The following is a 20,041-nucleotide window of genomic DNA, read 5'->3' as shown; positions in this document are numbered from 1 at the left end:
TCATAACTGCCAAACCACTGAGACACATTGTGGCCCACTCAAGTTGACACATAACCTTAACCATCACAGCCAGTGTTACTTCCACCTCTCACCTCAGCATTTGTTACTGCCAGATGCATGTCGTTAATGCGCAAAAGAGTCAGATAGTAGATTTTTTACTCTTGTCAAAAATGTGAAATGTCAGATAATAAGACAGTCCATAAGTGAGGAGTAGGTATATTACTAGCAGTAATAGTAATATCAGCACCAGTTGCCACTGAGTTGAGTCAATAGTCATGTTACTGGCACAGCCCTGGTTGTACAGTGGTTAGTGTTAGGCTTCTAACCAAAAGGTGAGTGGTTCAAACCTACCAGCTGCTCCATGGGAGAAAGATGTAGCAGTCTGCTTCCATAAAGATTTATAGCCTTAGAAACCCTATGGGGCAATTCTACTCTGTCCTATAGTGTTGCTATGACTCAGAATTAACTGGACAGCAGTGGGTATTATTGACTTAGGTGAATTAGCTGAAGTACAGTTATATATAGAGAGAGAGACAGAAAGAGAGAGACCAACCCTGTGTGGTGCAAACTGATAAGTGCTCGATTATTAGCCAAAAGACTGGGACTTCAAATCCATCCGGGGTGCCTCAGAAGACAGACCTGGTCATCTGCTTATGAGAAGTCACATCCTTGAAAACCTTATGGAACAGTTCTACTCTGCACAAATGGGGTTGCCGTGAGTTGGAATAAATTCTATGGCAACTAGCAGTAACAACACGAACAATTCAACAGTTCTGGAAAAACCTTAAGGTTGAATTGACTTGACTGAAATGCATACAGTACGTTGATAATATTCCGAAGTGTTTTGTTTTTCCTTTGAAGAGAAACAGTTTGTTATTTTTAATGTCCAAATTAAGTTTAAATAATTTTCTTATGTTTCTATTATGAATTCATGACTTCTGTGGCCAAAGTTATGTTATGAATATCTTATTTTTGCACGAGGAAATATATTATTTGTCCCACAAATTTGTTTCAGAGGGCATTATTGTTTAAATGTTTTTATGTTTTACAGTGAGCTCTAACAGTTATAGTGCTCCCTGAAATTGTGTCAGATTTCAAAAGCAATTTAGTTTCCTTTCAGATAAAACAGTTTAAAAATATACATAAATTAGTTGGTAAGTGAGAGCAAAATTTCTCACAGTGTTTTAACTATTTTGCAAATTATCGCTCTGGAATAAATCAGTTCAAATCGCTACTTTTCTGTTTTGCTTAACAGAAGTAGAATGTATATACATTCACTAAATTTACAAATTAGGCAATTATTAGAAGAGAGTAGTAGCATTGTATTGTACTGTAAAAACCACCAGATGGGCATTTTCAGTTTTCAATGAATAGTTTTACTGTCAGACACTTATAGTTGAGCACAGTTATGTATTATAGCATGAATAAGACATTGTCTAAAATTGTGTATTTTAATGTATATTTTTTTCATATATTTTATCACAATCTATGAGAGTCACATTAATGAAACCTTAAATGTGGATTCATTTGAAAATTGTTTTGATGGAGTTTTTATATGATTGAATTTTTATATTTATTGCATTCTTAGGCTTCTCATATGTATCTGAAAAATGCATTAAATGTTTACAAAAATATAATAATATTATTCTTTAAAAAAACTCTGGGAGCCGCCCTGGTAGCTCAGTGGTTAAGAGCTCAGGTGCAAACCAAAAGGTCATCAGTTCGAAACCACCAGGCACTCACTGGTAACCCTATGGGGCAGTTCTACTCTGTTCTATAGGGTCACTATGAGTCGGAATTGACTCAACACCAGTGGGTTTGGGTGTTTTTTTGTTTTGTTTTTTTTTTGTGAGATTCAGTTTCCACAGCTGAAAAATTAAGAAATTGAACTAAGTGGTGTTTAAAATATTGTCAAACCATAAGTTTTATGATACTTTAACTTTTATATTGATAGTTTTAATTTAAAAATATTCAATAATACTATTTTGTACCAGTGTTTTATTGTGTGTAAAAGGCATTTTTAATGGAAACAATTGATATATTAGTGTGATGATGTTAACTGCATTTCTTGATTTAATAACTTTCTTAGTTTTTTACATATTGCTTTGTGTTTGATGAATAACATTCAGAAAGAAATTAAACCTACATTATGAAGCAAGAAATGCTACTAAGCCATAGATTTTACACGTATACTCATGCTTTGGCCAATAGAATATTTGATTATATTATTGCTAAATAGTTCTTGCCACTATGCCCTCTACCAACAAAGCAAATGCTCAAAGTATCATAAACGTTTTAACAAAATTATTTCTCTTTGAAAGTTATAGAACAAAAGCATGTGTTTCACATTTACATTTTATATTATCCTAGAAACAACTCAATATTCTAATATTCCACAGGGTACAATGTAGCTTTTATAAAAACAATGCAGCAATTTAAATTAAATTGTAAGAATTGGCTGTCAGATTGCCTAGTTGCAATCATAATTAAATATCCCTTGTAAATATTGTTTCTAGGATCAAAGGGAACGGACCTACTCGACAGTAAAAACCAAGTCCACTTCAGCCTCCATTAATAATCTGAAACCAGGAACAGTGTATGTTTTCCAGATTCGGGCTTTTACTGCTGCTGGCTATGGAAATTACAGTCCCAGACTTGATGTTGCTACACTAGAGGAAGCTACAGGTAAAATGTTTGAAGGTAATTACCATGTTTGGTTTGGATTTTTACTCTCTCCAACTCTGGCACATTTTTTTCATTGTGGAAGGTGATGGTTTGCATCAAAATAAAAATTAAAGATAAATATATGGTTGCTATGAGTCGGAATTGACTCAACAGCAACTGGTTTTGGTTACTGGTTTTTATGTGAATTTGTAAAGATTATTCAGAATAATAATTTTAAATTTGCTATTGCGATCAATTGTTTTAGAACTTTGTGATTTAAATTAGTTTCGTTTAATTCATACAGGATTTTTAAGAGAAAAGGTAAGGTTAGAAACAAGCAGGACTCATTCAATTTATATGTTGACACAGTCTGTTTTTGTAGACCTCAAAATGATCTTACTCTAGTTTTGTCAGTCAAAGCTTCTGTTTCACAGAAACCCGATATGAGGCCAGTATGCATGGCAGGGTGGGCAGGAAAAAGATTCTATTTAAGAATGTGTGTTGTTAATTTAAGCTACTTGTTCTTTAGCAATGACTTTAAAAATTGGAGTTTCAGAAAGATCTTAGAACTTATATTTATTTTTATCTCATTTCATTTTGTCACGAAATATTTTTAACATACTAATGAATATATTTGAAGTATATGTTTTATAAAGAATAATTAAATGAATACAATGAATATACCTGTGCCCACCACTCAGCTTAAAAATAGTAAAAATTGAGCATCATCAATATCTTTGAAGCCTCCTAATTTTTTTTATAATGTAACATAGTATCATAGCACATAGTATACATAGTATGTATGTGTGTATGTGTACATATACACACACACTATAACAAATAGTATGTTGTTGTTGTTGGGTGCTGTCAAGTCTATGTTCAACTCATAATGACCCCATGTGACAGAGTAGAACTGCCACATAGGGTTTTCTTGGCTGTAATCTTTATGGAAGCAGATCTCCAGATTTTTCTCCTGTGGAACTACTGGGTAGATTTGAACTGCCAACCTTTCCGTTAGCAACTGAGAGCTTAACTATTACACCACCAGGGCTTCCTAACAAACAGTATACTGTATAACAAATAAGCAGACATATCTTGGGATTCATGTCCCAATTTGGTGTTGGGGTGGAGGCTCAGAACACTTTATATACCCCTGATTTGTTACTCTTTAGCTGGCCTGATGTCTCAGGATATGTTTCTGTATTTTGGGACTTTCATTTTTCCTTATGTTACTGTTCAAGCACAAGGTGTACCTAGCTTTTACCTGGTCATCTCCTTGCCAATCTAGTGTTCTCACAAAATTCTAAACAAGAAATTATAAAAACACTCAAAAAACAATTTTTAAAAATGTTATATGGTTTTATTTCCTCAATTAAAAAAATTTTTTTAATAAATATAATTTTGATCAATGAGTTGTTTTTGCCCTCAGAAAATGATTTGTATTGATCTTTTAAAAGGTAGATTAAATTGATAAATATTCTTTGTATTAACTAATGAATTGTTTGCTAACGGTACTCTTTCAGAATATTTTTGCAGGATTTTTTAAATTAAAAAGTCTCATAACCAAAAATAATAAAACACTGAAATCAATTTGAAATATAAATCATTTGTACAGAATTATAGAGACAAAAGGCATTAATTTAAAAAAAGTCATTTTTAATGACTAATGTGATTAATACCATTATTCATTATTATCAATTTAAAATATGGTTTGCAAAATGAAAAATAATAGTATCTGTCTCGGTTCAGTGGCCCCAAAAGCATTAGGACATTTTACAGTAAAATTTTAACTTTTAAACCATTGAATGAGTCTTGTGCTAAAATGTTCTAGTAGTTTTCAATTCTGACCTATCTCAGGATATTACCTTGTGATTTCTAATATAATAAAGCACTTCAAATACTGTGTTTTTCTGTTCTAATGAAAGGTTTAAACTTAGGTTAGAAACATCAGTTATCTCACATGTAACTAAATGTTCCTTATCAATACAACCTTTGGGTTTAAAAATTTTCAAAATGAATGTATGTCTTTCCCTGAATTTGTAAATTGACAACATTGGACCAGACTGTTATTATTTATTGAGTGCTGAGATTCATAGATATTATTTTCATTATTTTAAAAATGAGGCAAATAAGGCTAAAAGAGATTAAGTTGATGTAGTGTAACCTGAATGATCACATGAGATGAATATTACAAAATGGAATTTTTTAATTAGAAAGAATTCAGTGATTTTTATCATCAGAATCTTCTCTCCTGTGGAATATAAAGTTGATGAAAGAAGGGTCCATATATCCTTTTCTTACTTGTCTTGCCAGTGCCTATTACGATGTCTGATGCATAGAGGCACTCAGTAAATAAGCAATTAGTGAATACTTCAGTCATCAAAACAAGCCAGACTATCAGTATCAGTCAGTGCTGGTATACATACGCCTGGTTTAAAGTCTCAGCTGTGCCATGTTCAGCTGGGTGACTTTAGATGAGCTATTTCTCTGTACCCCAATTGCTAGGATAGCAGCACCCAACTCAGAGAGTATTCTAAGGATTAAATAAGTTAATGTGGATCAAGTGCCAAGTACAGTGCTTAGCACATAGAAAGTCTCAATAAATGTCAGTTCTTATTGTGTAGCACAGCTGTTCGCAAACTTTTGGGTCTCAGGAACCCTTTATAATATTAAAAATTACTGAGGAGCCCAAAGAAATTTTGTTTATGGGGTTATATCAATCAGTCTTTACCACATTATGAATTAAAACCGAGAATCTTTTCAAACACAAGAACACACAGCATACATTTCATTAGCCGTTAGAGTCTTGATGCCATCACATGTCATATACCTCTGGAAAACTCCACTGTGCACTCATGAGTGAATGAGAGTGACAAAGGCAAATGACATCTTTATACCATATGAAAATAATTTTAACCTTGTGGAGCTTCTGGAAAGTTCTTGAGGACCCTCAGGGGTTCCCACATCACGCTTTGAGAACCACTGATATAGCAAAGACACTGCAAAAAATTAGGAATGCATAGAGACATGACATATTTGTTGGTCTCAGTTTAAAGTTTAGTGAAAGAGAGAGATATGTGCATAAGTTATAAATATACAGTTAAGCTCTGGTAGAGTACATGGCCCAGTGCTTTGAGAGTGTCAAGGAGCAGTGACTCACTGTGCTAGGGAGCAGGGCAAGAGGGAGGATGTGACCCAGAAGTCTCCTGAGGATTGTTGAGAAAGAGAAGGTAACTAAACTATTCCATTACACAAACATCCTAAAATCCCCATCTGCTCAGAGTCAAATCTAGTGTTTTTTAAAATCTTTAATCAAGGTGTGGTGATTTTGCATGTACAGATTACTTTTAAAATAATATTACCCTTGAAATATCCAGAAATATTAACATAAATGTTGACTGTGGAAAGATTAAAATATGTCTCTGACTATCTCAAAAGCAGTAGGTGCTAGATCTTTTTTGATCCATCTCTGTTCTAACTATATATAGAAATACATAAACAGATATTCACAAATTATAGTCCATCCTTCACCTGAGTTCAGTGTTCTCATTGTTGTTGTGTTTCTGAAGCTAAGGTGATAACTGAGATGAAGGCAGGCAAAGAATTAGACCCATGGGACACGTTGATGGAATGGAAATAATTTCACCACATACGTGAATAATTTTTTCCTTCCTCAGGAACAGAACTCTTCCATTATTTTTTTTTCTCTCTTAATACACACAAAAAGTTAGATAAAAACAACAACAAAAAACAACCAAATTAAAAAAAAAAATACGTGAAGTCATCTCTTTTCTATTGGATGGTAATAGGCTGTAATTTAGAAATTAAAGTTTGAAAGTTGTTTTTCTTTTTTTTCTCTCTCATTTTTTTTTTTTTAATCCTTGTTTAGTCCCCTAAGGGAGCAAATCAGCAGTGCTGAATTTGGCAGTGTATATAATACCTTTGTTCAGAAACTATTTAGATCAGAGCTGTATTTACTATTTAAAAAATAGAGTGATTGATTGTTTAACATGGGTATACAAAATTATAGATAATTTGTCAAAACGAGCAGAAATAGATAAAATAGAGAAAGTTTAGCCAGGGGAAAAAAACTTTATGCTGCCTATTGTGGCAAAACTTACTCTACCTGTGTATAATTTACTACTCTAGAGACCCAGTCCCTTGCCACCACCAAGCAGAGCAGCATTTTCCATCCTGCTTTAAATTAAAGATTATAGCTGTTGATTTATCAGTAATCAAACTGTATTAGTTTGGCATTGTTTATGTAGAATATTTCCAACTGAGTCACTCATTGGAATTGGAATATACATTTTCATTGTTTCATGTGCCTTTGATTACTTTGTGATGTCTATACTGGTATTGAAAATATGATACTCTAGGGAAAATATGATAATTATGAATTAACATACAAGTAAAACTTCGCTAATTTGGAAGAGTGGAAGTGATAAAGCCATGTGAGTTAATAAAGAATCTGAATCAGAAGCTGCTTTAAAGGGCATGCAAACATACACTTTCCCACTAAAATCTCATAAAGGTCCAGCTAGACTCACCTTAATGAGCATGGAAGAATCATTTAGTTTTGTAGAGGAAGTGTCTACAATTAAGTTGTTTTTTAAAGTACTTGCAGAAAGTTTTCTCTTTCATAAATAGGTTAATGCCATTTACTGTATACTGTATAGAAATTAACATAAATAATTCTGTTCATCTTACTCCTGAGTTATGGTGGAAAAATTATTGATGCTTTACTATTATTATATAATGCTTTCTAATTTATATTAATGATATGAGAGATAAACATTTAATGTATATTACGGTGCTTTGAAAAATACACAGAGTTGTATTTTGACTCCTATTTTACATAGCAGATAAACAGACGTGGGAGAATCAAATGTCTTGCTGAGCAACAAACGGAATTAATAGCAATTCCATATCAAATATCTCTATCTCTTGTTTCATAATAAAGTTTCCAACAACTAAGCAGGAGTATAGTCACTCAATAAGGCACTTGCTAGGGAGATATATATATATATAAGGTGGTACAGTGGTTAAAGCACTAGAACGTTAACCAGAAAGGTGGGCAACTCGAACCCACCAGCTGCTCCACAGGAGAAAGATGTGGCAGTTTGCTTCCGTAAAGATTTACAGCCTTGGAAACCCTATGAGGCAGTTCTGCTCTGTCCTATAGAGTCACTATAAGTCAGAGTCGACTTGATGGCAGTGGGTTTTTGGTTTTGTGCGTGTGTATATATATAAATGTAAAATGGGTGAAAATATTGTCTTTACCACTTCTTTAAAATGCACAAAATAAACATTCCTTTAAATTAATACTATAGTGTATGCATTATTTAGTGGTTAACTAAATAGAATACATAAGTCTTGTTTATAACATTTTATTTACCTCTCAAGTACTTGCATGGTGTTGAGAGTTTTTGAACCTCTTTCCTCTCTTTACAGCTACAGCTGTCTCCAGTGAACAGAATCCTGTTATTATAATAGCTGTCGTTGCTGTGGCAGGGACCATCATTTTGGTGTTTATGGTCTTTGGCTTCATCATTGGAAGAAGGTAGAATACAAAGTATTCTAGAATACAAAAATCAGTAACTTTTGACATAAAATTTATTGATTTTCATAATTATGTCAGCCTATTATTTAATCAACTTTATGGCAACAGGTTTATTATTTATTTTGTATAATTTTAAAGAGTAAATGAAAACATTCTTTATCTGATATTAATCATTAGAAGTCAATAAGTTGTCATTCTCTTACAATCAAAATACAGTTTGAGCTTGGTCACTGCCTTTAGTTTAAGGGGAATGAGTATTGTCGTTTCTATTGGGTGCATTATTATTAATTATATTCAGAGTTAGATTGTTTTGTTTTCATAATAAATATACAAGATAGCTAGGGAAAGATTTACTGTTTTAGCTATTGAAATAAAAGTTGGCAGCAATCATTTAAAATCTGTTTTTGTAGAAAAATTTTAAGCAATTATTCATTGATAAATCCAAATCCACAAAAATGTTCCCATTGTTTTGTCTTGTAGAAAACTTTTTGTTTTCTGGGCATTTCTACATCATATGAATTGCTATGTAATTTGTAAATGAGTTACTAACTATGGACAGAAGTTTTTGTGTTTTGTTGATGGCTGTAACCAGCATGTTATAACTACAGTACATCATATAGAATTTAAAATATATACAGTAAGATCATTGATTAAGATTGTCACAGATTTTCTTTTTTTTCCCAGGCACTGTGGTTATAGCAAAGCTGACCAAGAAGGGGATGAAGAACTTTACTTTCATTGTAAGTGTTTGGCTTTTCTTTATCATTATGTACCCCAGTTACTACAGAAATCTGGTTGTTAGTATTGGCATGAAAAAATTCCTCATGCATTATTCTTGAAATTAAATAATGAGCTCAAAATGTTGCTTTAAAACATTTTGAAGCATATTTAAGACAAGATTTTTAGAATGAAAATCATGTGATGTGAATTAAGAACAAAATTCAGAAATGTAATCTCTCATAAGAAATTTTAATGTAACTGCAGGATATCCAGGTGTTTTTGTGTCACAATTTTTCCTTTTGCAAACTTTTCCCAAGTGTTTCATACCATTCTAATAATAATCCATTAAATGCTGCATGTGCCCATGTTCTAGCTAAGAAACTTTATCTCAAGTTAGAAGGCCAGGCCCTTTGTTCCACCTAATGAGTGAAGCTACCATGAAAGACAGAGCTAAGAAATCTCTTTCTCTTCTGCTACTGTAAATCATCTATTACTACTAGATATTTCATAGGATGTAAATAGTATAATAATGGGATTCAATCCTATGAAGTTTTCCTGTGCATATAGATCACCCAATTCTTAAATGTTCATTTTAGAAACCATATCTAGGAGAGAGCTTAGAGACCCTAAGAAAACAGATGCCTGTCTGCATTATTGTTATTCTTGTTGCAAGGTGGATGGCAAATAAAGATGAGAGTCAGGCAGGCAAAATAAAAACCTAACAATCAATTGATTTCAGAACCAATGATGTTCTCACACAAACCCATTATTCTTATTTTTAATACTTAAAAATATCACGAACAATTTTTACTTATTATTTTTCCTAGTAGCCATAATCTTTACTAATTTTTCTCATAAATTTCCTTTAAATGCCACAAAATTAAATCTTATACTGTCCTATATATCAGATTCTTATATCAGTATCTAAGAAGATATTGTCATGTAAGCATCCTAAAATCAAAAAAAAAAAAATCTAAGCATCAGTTAAGAATTTAAAATCCATTTTAGAATTTCCTCATGATTCTTTAAAAAGAAAAACACCTCAAAGTGAGTGGTTTAAAGATACAAACTGTGAATGCAATTATTATCATTCTTAAGTTTCTTTGATGTGTTTTTGTTTGGTGAATCAACAATTACCTTGACTTTGGTTTTCAAAAGAGAAATACTTTTACATAATATATGTCCAGATTGAATATGAATCTCCATAGAAATCCAACTACTGAAGGCAGGAAGAGCATATGGGACATGACAAATTAAAGTAGAAGGTATGACCAGAGGTGGCTTTATCCTGTACCTCATGAAGTTTAAGCTTCAGGATGCCTCACTTGCATGGGTTCATTCCAAGGCTCTGGGAGAGGCTCTAACAATTTTGTAGGTATTATTGATTGTGTATTCTTTTTCTTAAGGATAGTATCCCAAATTGTCTAAGGTTCAAGCCTCACAAACCTTAGATTCACCTCTAGATGTGATACTGCCACCCCCTGAGGTTATCTGATATGCTCCCAATGCCAGAGCTTCCTTTTGCTAATTTAGCTGTGGTTTTCCTTGTGACAGCCTCTGTGATGAGAATGCCATAGGCAGTTTATAGCTAGAGGATATACAGAAAAAGTGGAAGTTACTTTTTTTTTCTCTTTTCGACATGAGAGAATTTTTTAACACTTCCCTGGACAGGAAGGAGAGGATCAAAACTTGAATGCCTCAATTCTTATATCTAGTGTATAATGTATATAGAAGAGTAACATAAGACTCCAGTTCCCAGAATCCCTGATCCTACTCATGTGTGAATAATTTGATAGCAAATCATTTAATAATATCTTAATCAGATGTCACTTTCCTTCTCTTTTATTGAATATATCTGAGACATTCCAAAGTTATCAAATACATTTTAGTTTATTTGTTTTTAACTTACAAGCTAATGCAGAAGGTAAATTGAAACATGGCTTATCCAAAACTTGTACAATAGCCTTATGCTTAATTGTCATCACTGAGTTTTAATATTTTGATGCCATCAATTTTTTCACATTTGACATCCAGTTTATAATTAGAAAAAATACAGCTGCATGTATTACTTGCTAGCACAAATATGATAAGCTTGTTATATATAAACATTTCACATTTGTAGAGAAAAATATCAATGGTGGTTTTAAGATATTGAACTTTTATAAGAAATGTAAATAAGAAAATACAAAAAAGCTCAGCTCTTACGTTGGGATAAGCAACAGACTAGAATACTCAGAAATTATGTCAATATGTTTCTTGTTTTAAAACATCTATTATTTTAAACCAATAATGAAAAATAAAGTCCTCTTAATGTATCATATATTGGTAAATGCTCGATATTTTTGAATCATCTTTTTTACAAGATATATTTTCCTGTCATTTGATGGGAACCAGGCATTTTACTTGATTTTATGACTATCTAAAATACAGAAACTACAACATTGTGGTCACCAGCTATTTACAAGTTGGTGTCCTTTTATTCCGTTAGTATACAGACAATTTTCCTAGGTGCTAAGACACCAGATTGAATTTTTACAGAAACTTGAAAGCAACCATTTAACTAGCTTTTAGAGCACTGAATTTAATAGAATGTCCAGTCATTTGTATCAGACCCCTCAACTTTCTATGGCCCCAAGTGCTACATTTAAAGCTATAAACACAATGGAGGAGTTTAGTGAAGCAATTCCCAGTTACATTTTGTTTCCTCCTACCATTTCTTCTAACAATGTCTATCGAATCCAAGCCGGGCAGTATTTCATGTTTTTATGCCAAAATAGCTCTGGCCTGTCAAAATGTTTTATGACAGCTTGAATAAAGAACCATCAGAGACCCGTTTGAGATACAGAAGGTTACCTCCAATCTAGCTCCCTGATCACAAAACAAAATAAGGAGAAAAAAAATGAAAGAAAGAAAGAGAGAATGAAAAGGGAGAAGATGGCTCATTCTCCATCTGCCTGCCAATCTAGGAGGTTAACCTATTGTTTTTTTCCCTTCTCTCTTTTTCTCTTTCCCCCCTTTCCCTGTACTCCTTCTTCTCTCTTTTCTCTTCCTATCCCCTCTCTCTTTTTTTCTTGTGTTTTTGTTTTTTGTTTTTTCATGTTCAGCTTTAGTAACAAACGAGCATCTGTCAGTTTTATAAACTGTAACAATAATTGTTTAAGACAATCAATTTTGGACAATCAAGTATAACAGAATAAATCAACATTTTTAAATCCCATTTTCCTTTATACACTCTGCTTCTTTTTGTTTGTTAAGTGTTTATTTTTTAAAAAACATATAATTTTAACTTGATGTGATGACATAAGCACAGTTAGGCTGCAGTGTAAAAGAAATATATTGTTCTCCGAATAGTAAGATTTAATGAAAAGATTGTTCAGTGGCTTTGTTAAAACAATAAAGTGTTTTTTGAGGACGTAGTGTAACTTTTTCATTGCATTAATATAACCAATTTATGCCTATCTATCTTATCTTTGTCTTTAACCAAATGATTACATTTGGAATACATTATTGTAATTGAATTTGATTTAAAGTTGACATAGCATTATCTGTTACCTGCATGCTTCTGGGTGCATTTTAAGAAGATTTTTAACTTTTACAATGATTCTATGTTGTTTGAATTTTGACTACCTTTTATGAGGCATATTGGCTACCTCTTTGTGGCAGTTAAGATATTCCAGAGCCTTATAACTGAGAGTTTATATAAACCATTCCTCTTTCAAATTGATGTCATACTTGGTTAGAAGATCCCAGGAATATTGTGAATTTTCTAACTTTACTCTGCACCCTGTATATCTGGCCTCTATTGCCCTTCAAGGTGAAGATGAAACTGTGTCTTAAGTAGATTTCTTTGATTCTGTGATACCAATCCCGCACATCTTGTATTAATTTTATGTATATGTCAACGATGGTTGGTCTTTAAAAAATAAATCAACAGAATAAGTAAGATGTCTAAATGTTTTTAATATTGCTGTCAGTGTAGTAGGTTACCTGTAATTGAAATGTCTTCTTTTCCCAGTGTATTAATTTGATTGATTGACTGACTGATAGATTTACAAATGTGTTTCCAAGTCCATTACAAACCTTGATATGGCCTGAACTATGCCATGATAGCCGTGAATTTAATTAAACCTCCAGTCTGATAAGAGGCATGTCAGAGAATTTTTGTGGATGTCTTTTGTTGATTTACTGGAAAAGCAATTCAGTTAGTAACCTATGAGCTGGATCCTATGTTACCTATAGAAGCTTGCAGATAATACCTATGCGCCAGCACACTGAAGTAGTCTGTTAAAACTACTGTGAATCAGGTGATGTGGAAGCAAGTTCACTGTTCCAAGGAGCACTCTGCATAATGAAATTCCTGGGCTGACTGCACAATAAGTGCTTTGCTTCATCACAGTCATGCTTTCTTACATCATTACAGTTAAATTTCCAGGCACCAAAACCTACATTGACCCTGAAACCTATGAGGACCCAAATAGAGCTGTCCATCAATTCGCCAAGGAGCTAGATGCCTCCTGTATTAAAATTGAGCGTGTGATTGGTGCAGGTAAGACTGTTGTAGCTTCCTTGTTCAGTTGTTCTATTTAGCCAAGATTCAAAGTCATACATCATAATGACAGGCAAATAATTATATCTCAAGTATCGAATTTTTGCATTTACCTGAACTGTTGGAAGCAATGAGGCTGTACTTGTTTATGAAGTCTTAAGAAAAAACAAAACAGAAGCATGTGCCACAAAGAATCTCTATACATTTGGTTTTCTATTGCATTTTAAAGATATAGTTCTATTATAAGCTATTTCATAATAGCTCTGTCCTGTTCAATAAATGACTTGGTATTAAAAAAATCAGAATGTTCCTGAATTTTGCTGGAATATACATTTCCTCCTACTTGACTTACCATCTTCTTGCAAAGCTTTCACATTTTTCTGTTTTTTTTTTTTTCCCCCCCTTGTATTTGTAAGTATAAGTTAGCTACGGTACTAATTAATTCCCCATAGAGAGTTAATATTTATGAATTAAAGAGAATATTATATTTAGTATGTACAATCTATTTTCAGAATAATTATAAAATTTTGGATCCAAGTCCCTTAAATTTAGTGGACATGGTGCATATGAATTCCAGACTTTTAAATTTTTTAAAAATTTTACTTCTCAAACCTAAAAAGCAAAAGAAAGATTTAGAATTTGCTAATGTGTCCTTATACTTTAGAGGACAGTGTACATTATACAGGAACTTTCAAATCTAAATGTTCACTGAGTTTTTGTTAATCCAATTTAAAAAATAGCTTGTGTAGCAGTTCAGTAAAGCTTAACCTCTATGAGTTGGCAAAAATGCATCTTCAAGTTTCAATTTCATTTATGCCATTATTTTCATAAACAACTTCATTGTGACTGGAAAATAGAATGATCAATCTAGGGGACTGTTTTCAGTGTAAGTTAGAAAGCTTTGCAAAGTATTTAGGAAAATATTTAAGTATGTTTAAAAATTTATGCATTTACTTTGACAGAAAAAAAATATTTCAAAATTAAAATAAGCCTGCTTGTTCTGTTACTTCAGGAGAATTTGGAGAAGTCTGCAGTGGTCGTCTGAAGCTTCCAGGGAAAAGAGATGTCGCGGTTGCCATAAAAACCCTCAAAGTCGGTTACACAGAAAAACAAAGGAGAGACTTCCTATGTGAAGCAAGCATCATGGGGCAGTTTGACCATCCAAATGTTGTCCATTTGGAAGGGGTTGTTACAAGAGGTATATACTGGTATATGTATTTCATGTAGCAAATGAACTGAGTGACAGAAAGTAGTGTCATTGTGTATATAATAAAAAAAATCTAATTATAAACATAATACATGTTCAAAATGAATTTTACTGTGGTATATAACTAATTAAAACAATTCTTCTTTTATGCCACCACCTCAGGAAAAAAACTGTATTCAGTCAGGGTTAGGAGTTGAAGAATAAATCTGATAGGTAGCTTGAGAGATTGATAGATACTTTCAGTTAGTTTCAAAGCCATAAAAGTGATACCCTTTAGTCTTTACATTTTATACAGTGTGTCATCTTCTCTGAATATTCTTCACAAAGCTGGAGTCAAAAGAATACACTAGCTTTATTTGTACAATTTAATGTTTTGAATCATGACCATGTTCCATGCAGACGTTTAATGACTTTTTGAGTTTAGTACCAACACTAGAAATGTTGTAACACTCATATCTCACCAGTTGAGTCTTTCAAAAGAACAGTATATATTTTATCTGGGGTAAGAGACAATAATACTGACGTTTAGGTGACTGCTTCTAAAATAACTTTTTTTTTTTTTTTTAATTTTTAGGAAAACCAGTCATGATTGTAATAGAATTCATGGAAAATGGAGCCCTAGATGCATTTCTCAGGGTAAGTACCACAACTATCCTCCCATTCTAAATGTGTTATACATGCTAACAATATAATATTTCTGAACTTTTACTTTTTCAGTGCAAAATGTGAACATTGTAAACTTTAACAGTTCAGAAAGTTGTCATTTAAAAATTAAGATTAAAAACCAGAGTTTAACACAGGATTAAACTAGAATCTTTTATAGCATTTAAGTGATACAGTACAGTTTTAAAAAATGGTTTCTGTTTCTCTTATAATCTGAAGTTGACTGCAGAGGATATCAGAGGCCCTATAATTTGAACACATGTATTAGAGTAGCATGGGAATCTTGGTAGCACAGTGTTTAAGCTCTTGGCTGCTAACTGAAAAGTCAGCGGCTCAAACCCACCAGCCACTTCATGGGAGAAAGATGTGGCAGTCTGCTTCTGTGAAGATTACAGCCTTGGAAACCCTATGGGGCAGCTCTACTCTACAGGGTTGCTATGAGTAGAAATCGATTAGACTGTAATAGGTTTGGTTTGGTATTAGAGTAGCATTTTGTTTTTTCAGTATGGAGAAATCAGTGAACAACAATCTTAAAAAAGTAGAGAGGTAATTTAGAGAAGAATAAAAAAGCGAGGAAACTGTTCAACATTAGTTCAATGATCTCAACCCTGCTCTGTAGAACCTATTATCTTGCAATGTCTAAATATGTAAACATACATATCCTTACTTTCAGAGGCTCTTCACCTAATTGTATGAATATTTCTCAGTATTTTCCAAATAGCAAGGAGAAAATATTCTAAAAAATAACAAGGCATGCAAAGTTCTCTGACCAAATCTAGAATGATAAATTCAACCCATATTTATAAGAAATTAGAGAATCTAGAGAAAATTTCTTACTGCATCATTATATTAGGCATAACTACCAGCTCTCTGGAGGAAGGTATTACCTAGGAAGTTCATCAACTCAAACCAAAGTGCTTCATGTAATACGACTGTAATACAATTAGAAAAATATGTGGGTTATAAACAGTACTGGGTCAGAAGTATATGCTAGACAGTTGGGTTACAAACAGTTCTGAATTCCATCTGCTATTCTACTTTAGAAAATCTTTGTTGAAAGTAATATTCCTACCAATAGCAAAACAAACAAGGAAAGGAAAAAAAAATGAAAACAAAGTCAGCCACTATAATCATTTCCTACCGCTTCGTTTCTCTTCATTTTTCCTTAAGTATTTTTCCCTTTTCATTTCTTTTGCTGTTTGGAAAAGAAAAAAAAAAAAGCATATTCATTCCTTTATATATATTTTTAGATTATTTATATAAAATTTTTGGCATGAGAAGCACTTAGCTGCTAGGAAAATTTTTGGATATTCCATTCCCAAACTTTGACTTAAAAATTAGCATATACTTTTGGACTTCATTAATCTCAAATGATTATTAGTTAATATTAATAACATATTAATGTAAATAACTAAGTTATTACCAAAACTATATTTTTCTATCAGTTAAATCAACTTCTATTATATTCTTTTACAAGTATCTAGTTTATACAGAAAATTAGTAGTTCCTGTTATATAATAATAAATGACTAGTGTGCATACATTTTTTTTATAGTGATTTTGTCTCTTTCAAAATATAGTTAACCAGAGTTTTATTTTTATCTTCCTGCAGAAACATGATGGGCAATTTACAGTCATTCAGTTAGTAGGAATGCTAAGAGGAATTGCTGCTGGAATGAGATATCTGGCTGATATGGGATATGTTCACAGGGACCTTGCAGCTCGCAATATTCTTGTCAACAGCAATCTTGTTTGTAAAGTGTCAGATTTTGGCTTATCTCGGGTTATAGAGGACGATCCAGAAGCTGTCTATACAACTACTGTAAGAAAAAGTCTATTAGTTTGCCTTTTCATATTCCTGAGATTTTCCTATCAAGAAAGCAGGTCTTAATAACGCACAGCTAAACAGGAGGAAGGTGGCAAATTGACCTCAGCTTTGTGTCACTGCTGTCATTTCCCTTTGGAAGAATAATTGTTGTTACTGCAATCTGCATATAGGCTGGAGGAGATGTAATGTTGCATTCGTAACATGCTTATCTTATATTGTGATTTTCATATAAATAGGGAATAGTCATATAAAACAACATCTAGATTTGTTTTTTGTTTTTTGTTTTTGTTTTTTGGATATTCCATTCCCAAACTTTGACTTAAAACTTAGCATATACTTTTGGACCTAATACCTGAATAATATACCACTAGCAATGGTAATGGAGCCCTGGTGGACAGAAAAATATTACCAATATTAATAAAGATTAAAAAAGAATCTTAATTATATTTATTCATAACTTTTGTGAAATTAAAGGAATATAACTGACCATTTATTTTAATACCCCACATTTCATTCAGTTTTACTGATAGCTATTTACCTTAATTTGTCATTGTCTTTTGACTAGACTCTTGCCCTAAGATCACATAGGTCCCATCACATAGGTCCCATTAAATTGAGTTGCCTTACAAATGAAAACTTGTAATGAGATTAAAAAAATATATATGTTAGTAACTTTAAACACACTTAGAGCAAGTCAAGGCAGACAGACCTGATGGTGAATTGCCAAGCAAATATACAGATGTTAAACTGTAGCTTCTCGTATTGCCATAAATGTTGTGTGAGTTATTATACATATTTAAAATGTCAATGTCTTTTTATAACAGGGTGGAAAAATTCCAGTAAGGTGGACAGCACCAGAAGCCATCCAATACCGGAAATTCACATCAGCCAGTGATGTATGGAGCTATGGAATAGTCATGTGGGAAGTTATGTCTTATGGAGAAAGACCGTACTGGGACATGTCAAATCAAGATGTAGGTGTTACACTAGTTAAACAAAAAAAAGGATTTTATACATTATTATTGGAACATGTGGGTAATGGCTCATTAAAAAGAAATTTTAATAGAATTTTAAAACATGATTGCTTAGTTTTCTGTTTATTATAAAGAAAAACTCAAATTATTATTTCTATTAATTTTATTTGGTTTTCATTTTGAAGAATTACTTTCTCTTTTTTTTATATAAATTCTGTGGACAAAATAAAAGCCTACAAAGGCTTGTTCCTCTTAATAAAGATAATGATGCCATGCTTGCACAGCTGTAGTAGGAGAGTCACATGAGTAAAAGGATCATTTGCGGAGGAGAGTAAAGGGAAGTTGTGTTTTGTCTTTGAAGCCTATTTTTAATTTTTCTTTGTAATTTTCTGAGATCTGTTTAAATGATCTAATGTTGATTGGTTTGATTAAATTTTAATTTCATGAGGACTCTAGCCTTTATTGTCGATATTGGTTAAGTGTTTGATAGTGATATTTTGGAATGTGATCATAGTGGGAGTGTCACTGTAAATTCCTAAAATAAATAAAACTCCAAACCAATCCCACTGTTATCAAGTCGGCTGCAACTCACAGAAACCCTATAAAAGAAACAGTACTTATTAAATGTGTACTCAGTTGCCATGAGGGCACGCTGAGACATAAAACATACTGTTACCCTTTGAGAGAAGCAAGTGAACATTTGCTCCAATTAAGTTGAATTCTATGAAATTGCCATTTTTGTAGGTACAACAACATTGAAATATTGGCAGATTCATATAGTTCAACCTATAGAAAATGTGACTGAAATGTAGATTAACATAGAGGAAGTGTAAAGTCTAGAAAATTACCCTGAATTTGAACTGGAAATCTGGAGAAGACCTTGGTTGATAGCTCATTAATCAGAAAGTTTTCCAAGGGAACACACTGGAGAGTCCCAAAAGCAAGGCTTAGTGAAGTGTTAAAAAAAAAAACAAACCAAACCCACTGCCATCAAGTCGATTCTGACTCATAGTGACCTCATAGGGTTTCTAAGGCTATAAATCTCTATGGAAGCAGGCCGACCTTTCAGTTAGTAGTCAATGGCTGTAACCACTGCGCCACCAGGGCTCCTTAAAGTGAAGGTATTGGGGACTAATCAAATAGGTTTACTTTCCTATAACAGAATGTGTATATTGCTAGTAATTAGAAATGAAGATATGTCCAGGGGAAAACTGAACAAAGGTTCTTTTGAAAGAGTTTGAAATGATACAAATACAAGTTCTTAAAGAGTAAAGTTTAAAAAAACATTAAGTAGTATTTGAGGGAAAGTCTGTATTGCCATTTAGAAGAAAGATGTGACTAGCAAACTGTTTTGGAATAGTTAACTCTTAAGGTACTATAAACATTCACAGCAATAGAACGAAATCAAGTTAGTTTTCAAAAAGAGATCAGGAAAATTGTTATATTAAATCAGTATCTTTGTTTTAATTTTAGAATTTTCCACATTAAGTTCCTATAGCTCTTAAAACTTGTAAATAGTTATTTTTCAACAGCTAAAGTCAGCCTGTTCATATGTGGCTGAAAATGTTACTTTAGGTACATTTTCCTACGTATTTCTCCATTTAACTGGGAAGATCACGGACTGAAAAGGGGGAGCTTTGAAAGCAGTTAAATAATTTGGTGTTTGGAATTGAGTGATGACGTGAAACTTTACTTGTTTCTTTTGTTTGTTTATTTGTTTTGTTTTTATCAAAGATAAAAGTTTAAATGATGAAGCAGCTTGGCAGAGGCAGAGTTGTTAATATTTGACAGGTCTCAGTGTCAAAGATTTCATGGACTGTCAAAATGTGGGCAAACAAATCCTTGGGGCAGAGAAAGAGAAATATTTACATTCCCTA

At 32.6% G+C, this 20,041-nt stretch overlaps 1 protein-coding gene across 4 annotated transcripts in view; it reads left to right on the top strand.

Moving 5' to 3' along the window:
• Nucleotides 1–20,041, top strand: part of EPHA7 (EPH receptor A7) — a 222,564-nt gene that overhangs the window by 189,306 nt on the left and 13,217 nt on the right. Inside the window, exons 7-14 of one of the 4 annotated variants that reach the window (XM_004372402.2) lie at nucleotides 2,517–2,685; nucleotides 8,119–8,227; nucleotides 8,912–8,967; nucleotides 13,368–13,493; nucleotides 14,506–14,691; nucleotides 15,275–15,336; nucleotides 16,975–17,184; nucleotides 18,015–18,164. In XM_004372402.2, the coding sequence (XP_004372459.1) occupies nucleotides 2,517–2,685; nucleotides 8,119–8,227; nucleotides 8,912–8,967; nucleotides 13,368–13,493; nucleotides 14,506–14,691; nucleotides 15,275–15,336; nucleotides 16,975–17,184; nucleotides 18,015–18,164 (1,068 nt within the window). Of the gene's footprint in view, nucleotides 1–2,516; nucleotides 2,701–8,118; nucleotides 8,228–8,911; nucleotides 8,968–13,367; nucleotides 13,494–14,505; nucleotides 14,692–15,274; nucleotides 15,337–16,974; nucleotides 17,243–18,014; nucleotides 18,165–20,041 lie in introns of all 4 variants that reach the window. The other 3 variants (XM_004372401.1, XM_012554410.1, XM_004372400.2) reach the window with 3 other exon arrangements.

Source organism: Trichechus manatus, unplaced genomic scaffold, assembly GCF_000243295.1.
Source record: "Trichechus manatus latirostris isolate Lorelei unplaced genomic scaffold, TriManLat1.0 scaffold00017, whole genome shotgun sequence".
Lineage (NCBI taxonomy): Eukaryota > Metazoa > Chordata > Mammalia > Sirenia > Trichechidae > Trichechus > Trichechus manatus.
The sequence above is the reverse complement of the archived record's forward strand: the minus strand, read 5'-3'. Positions and strand labels throughout refer to the sequence as shown.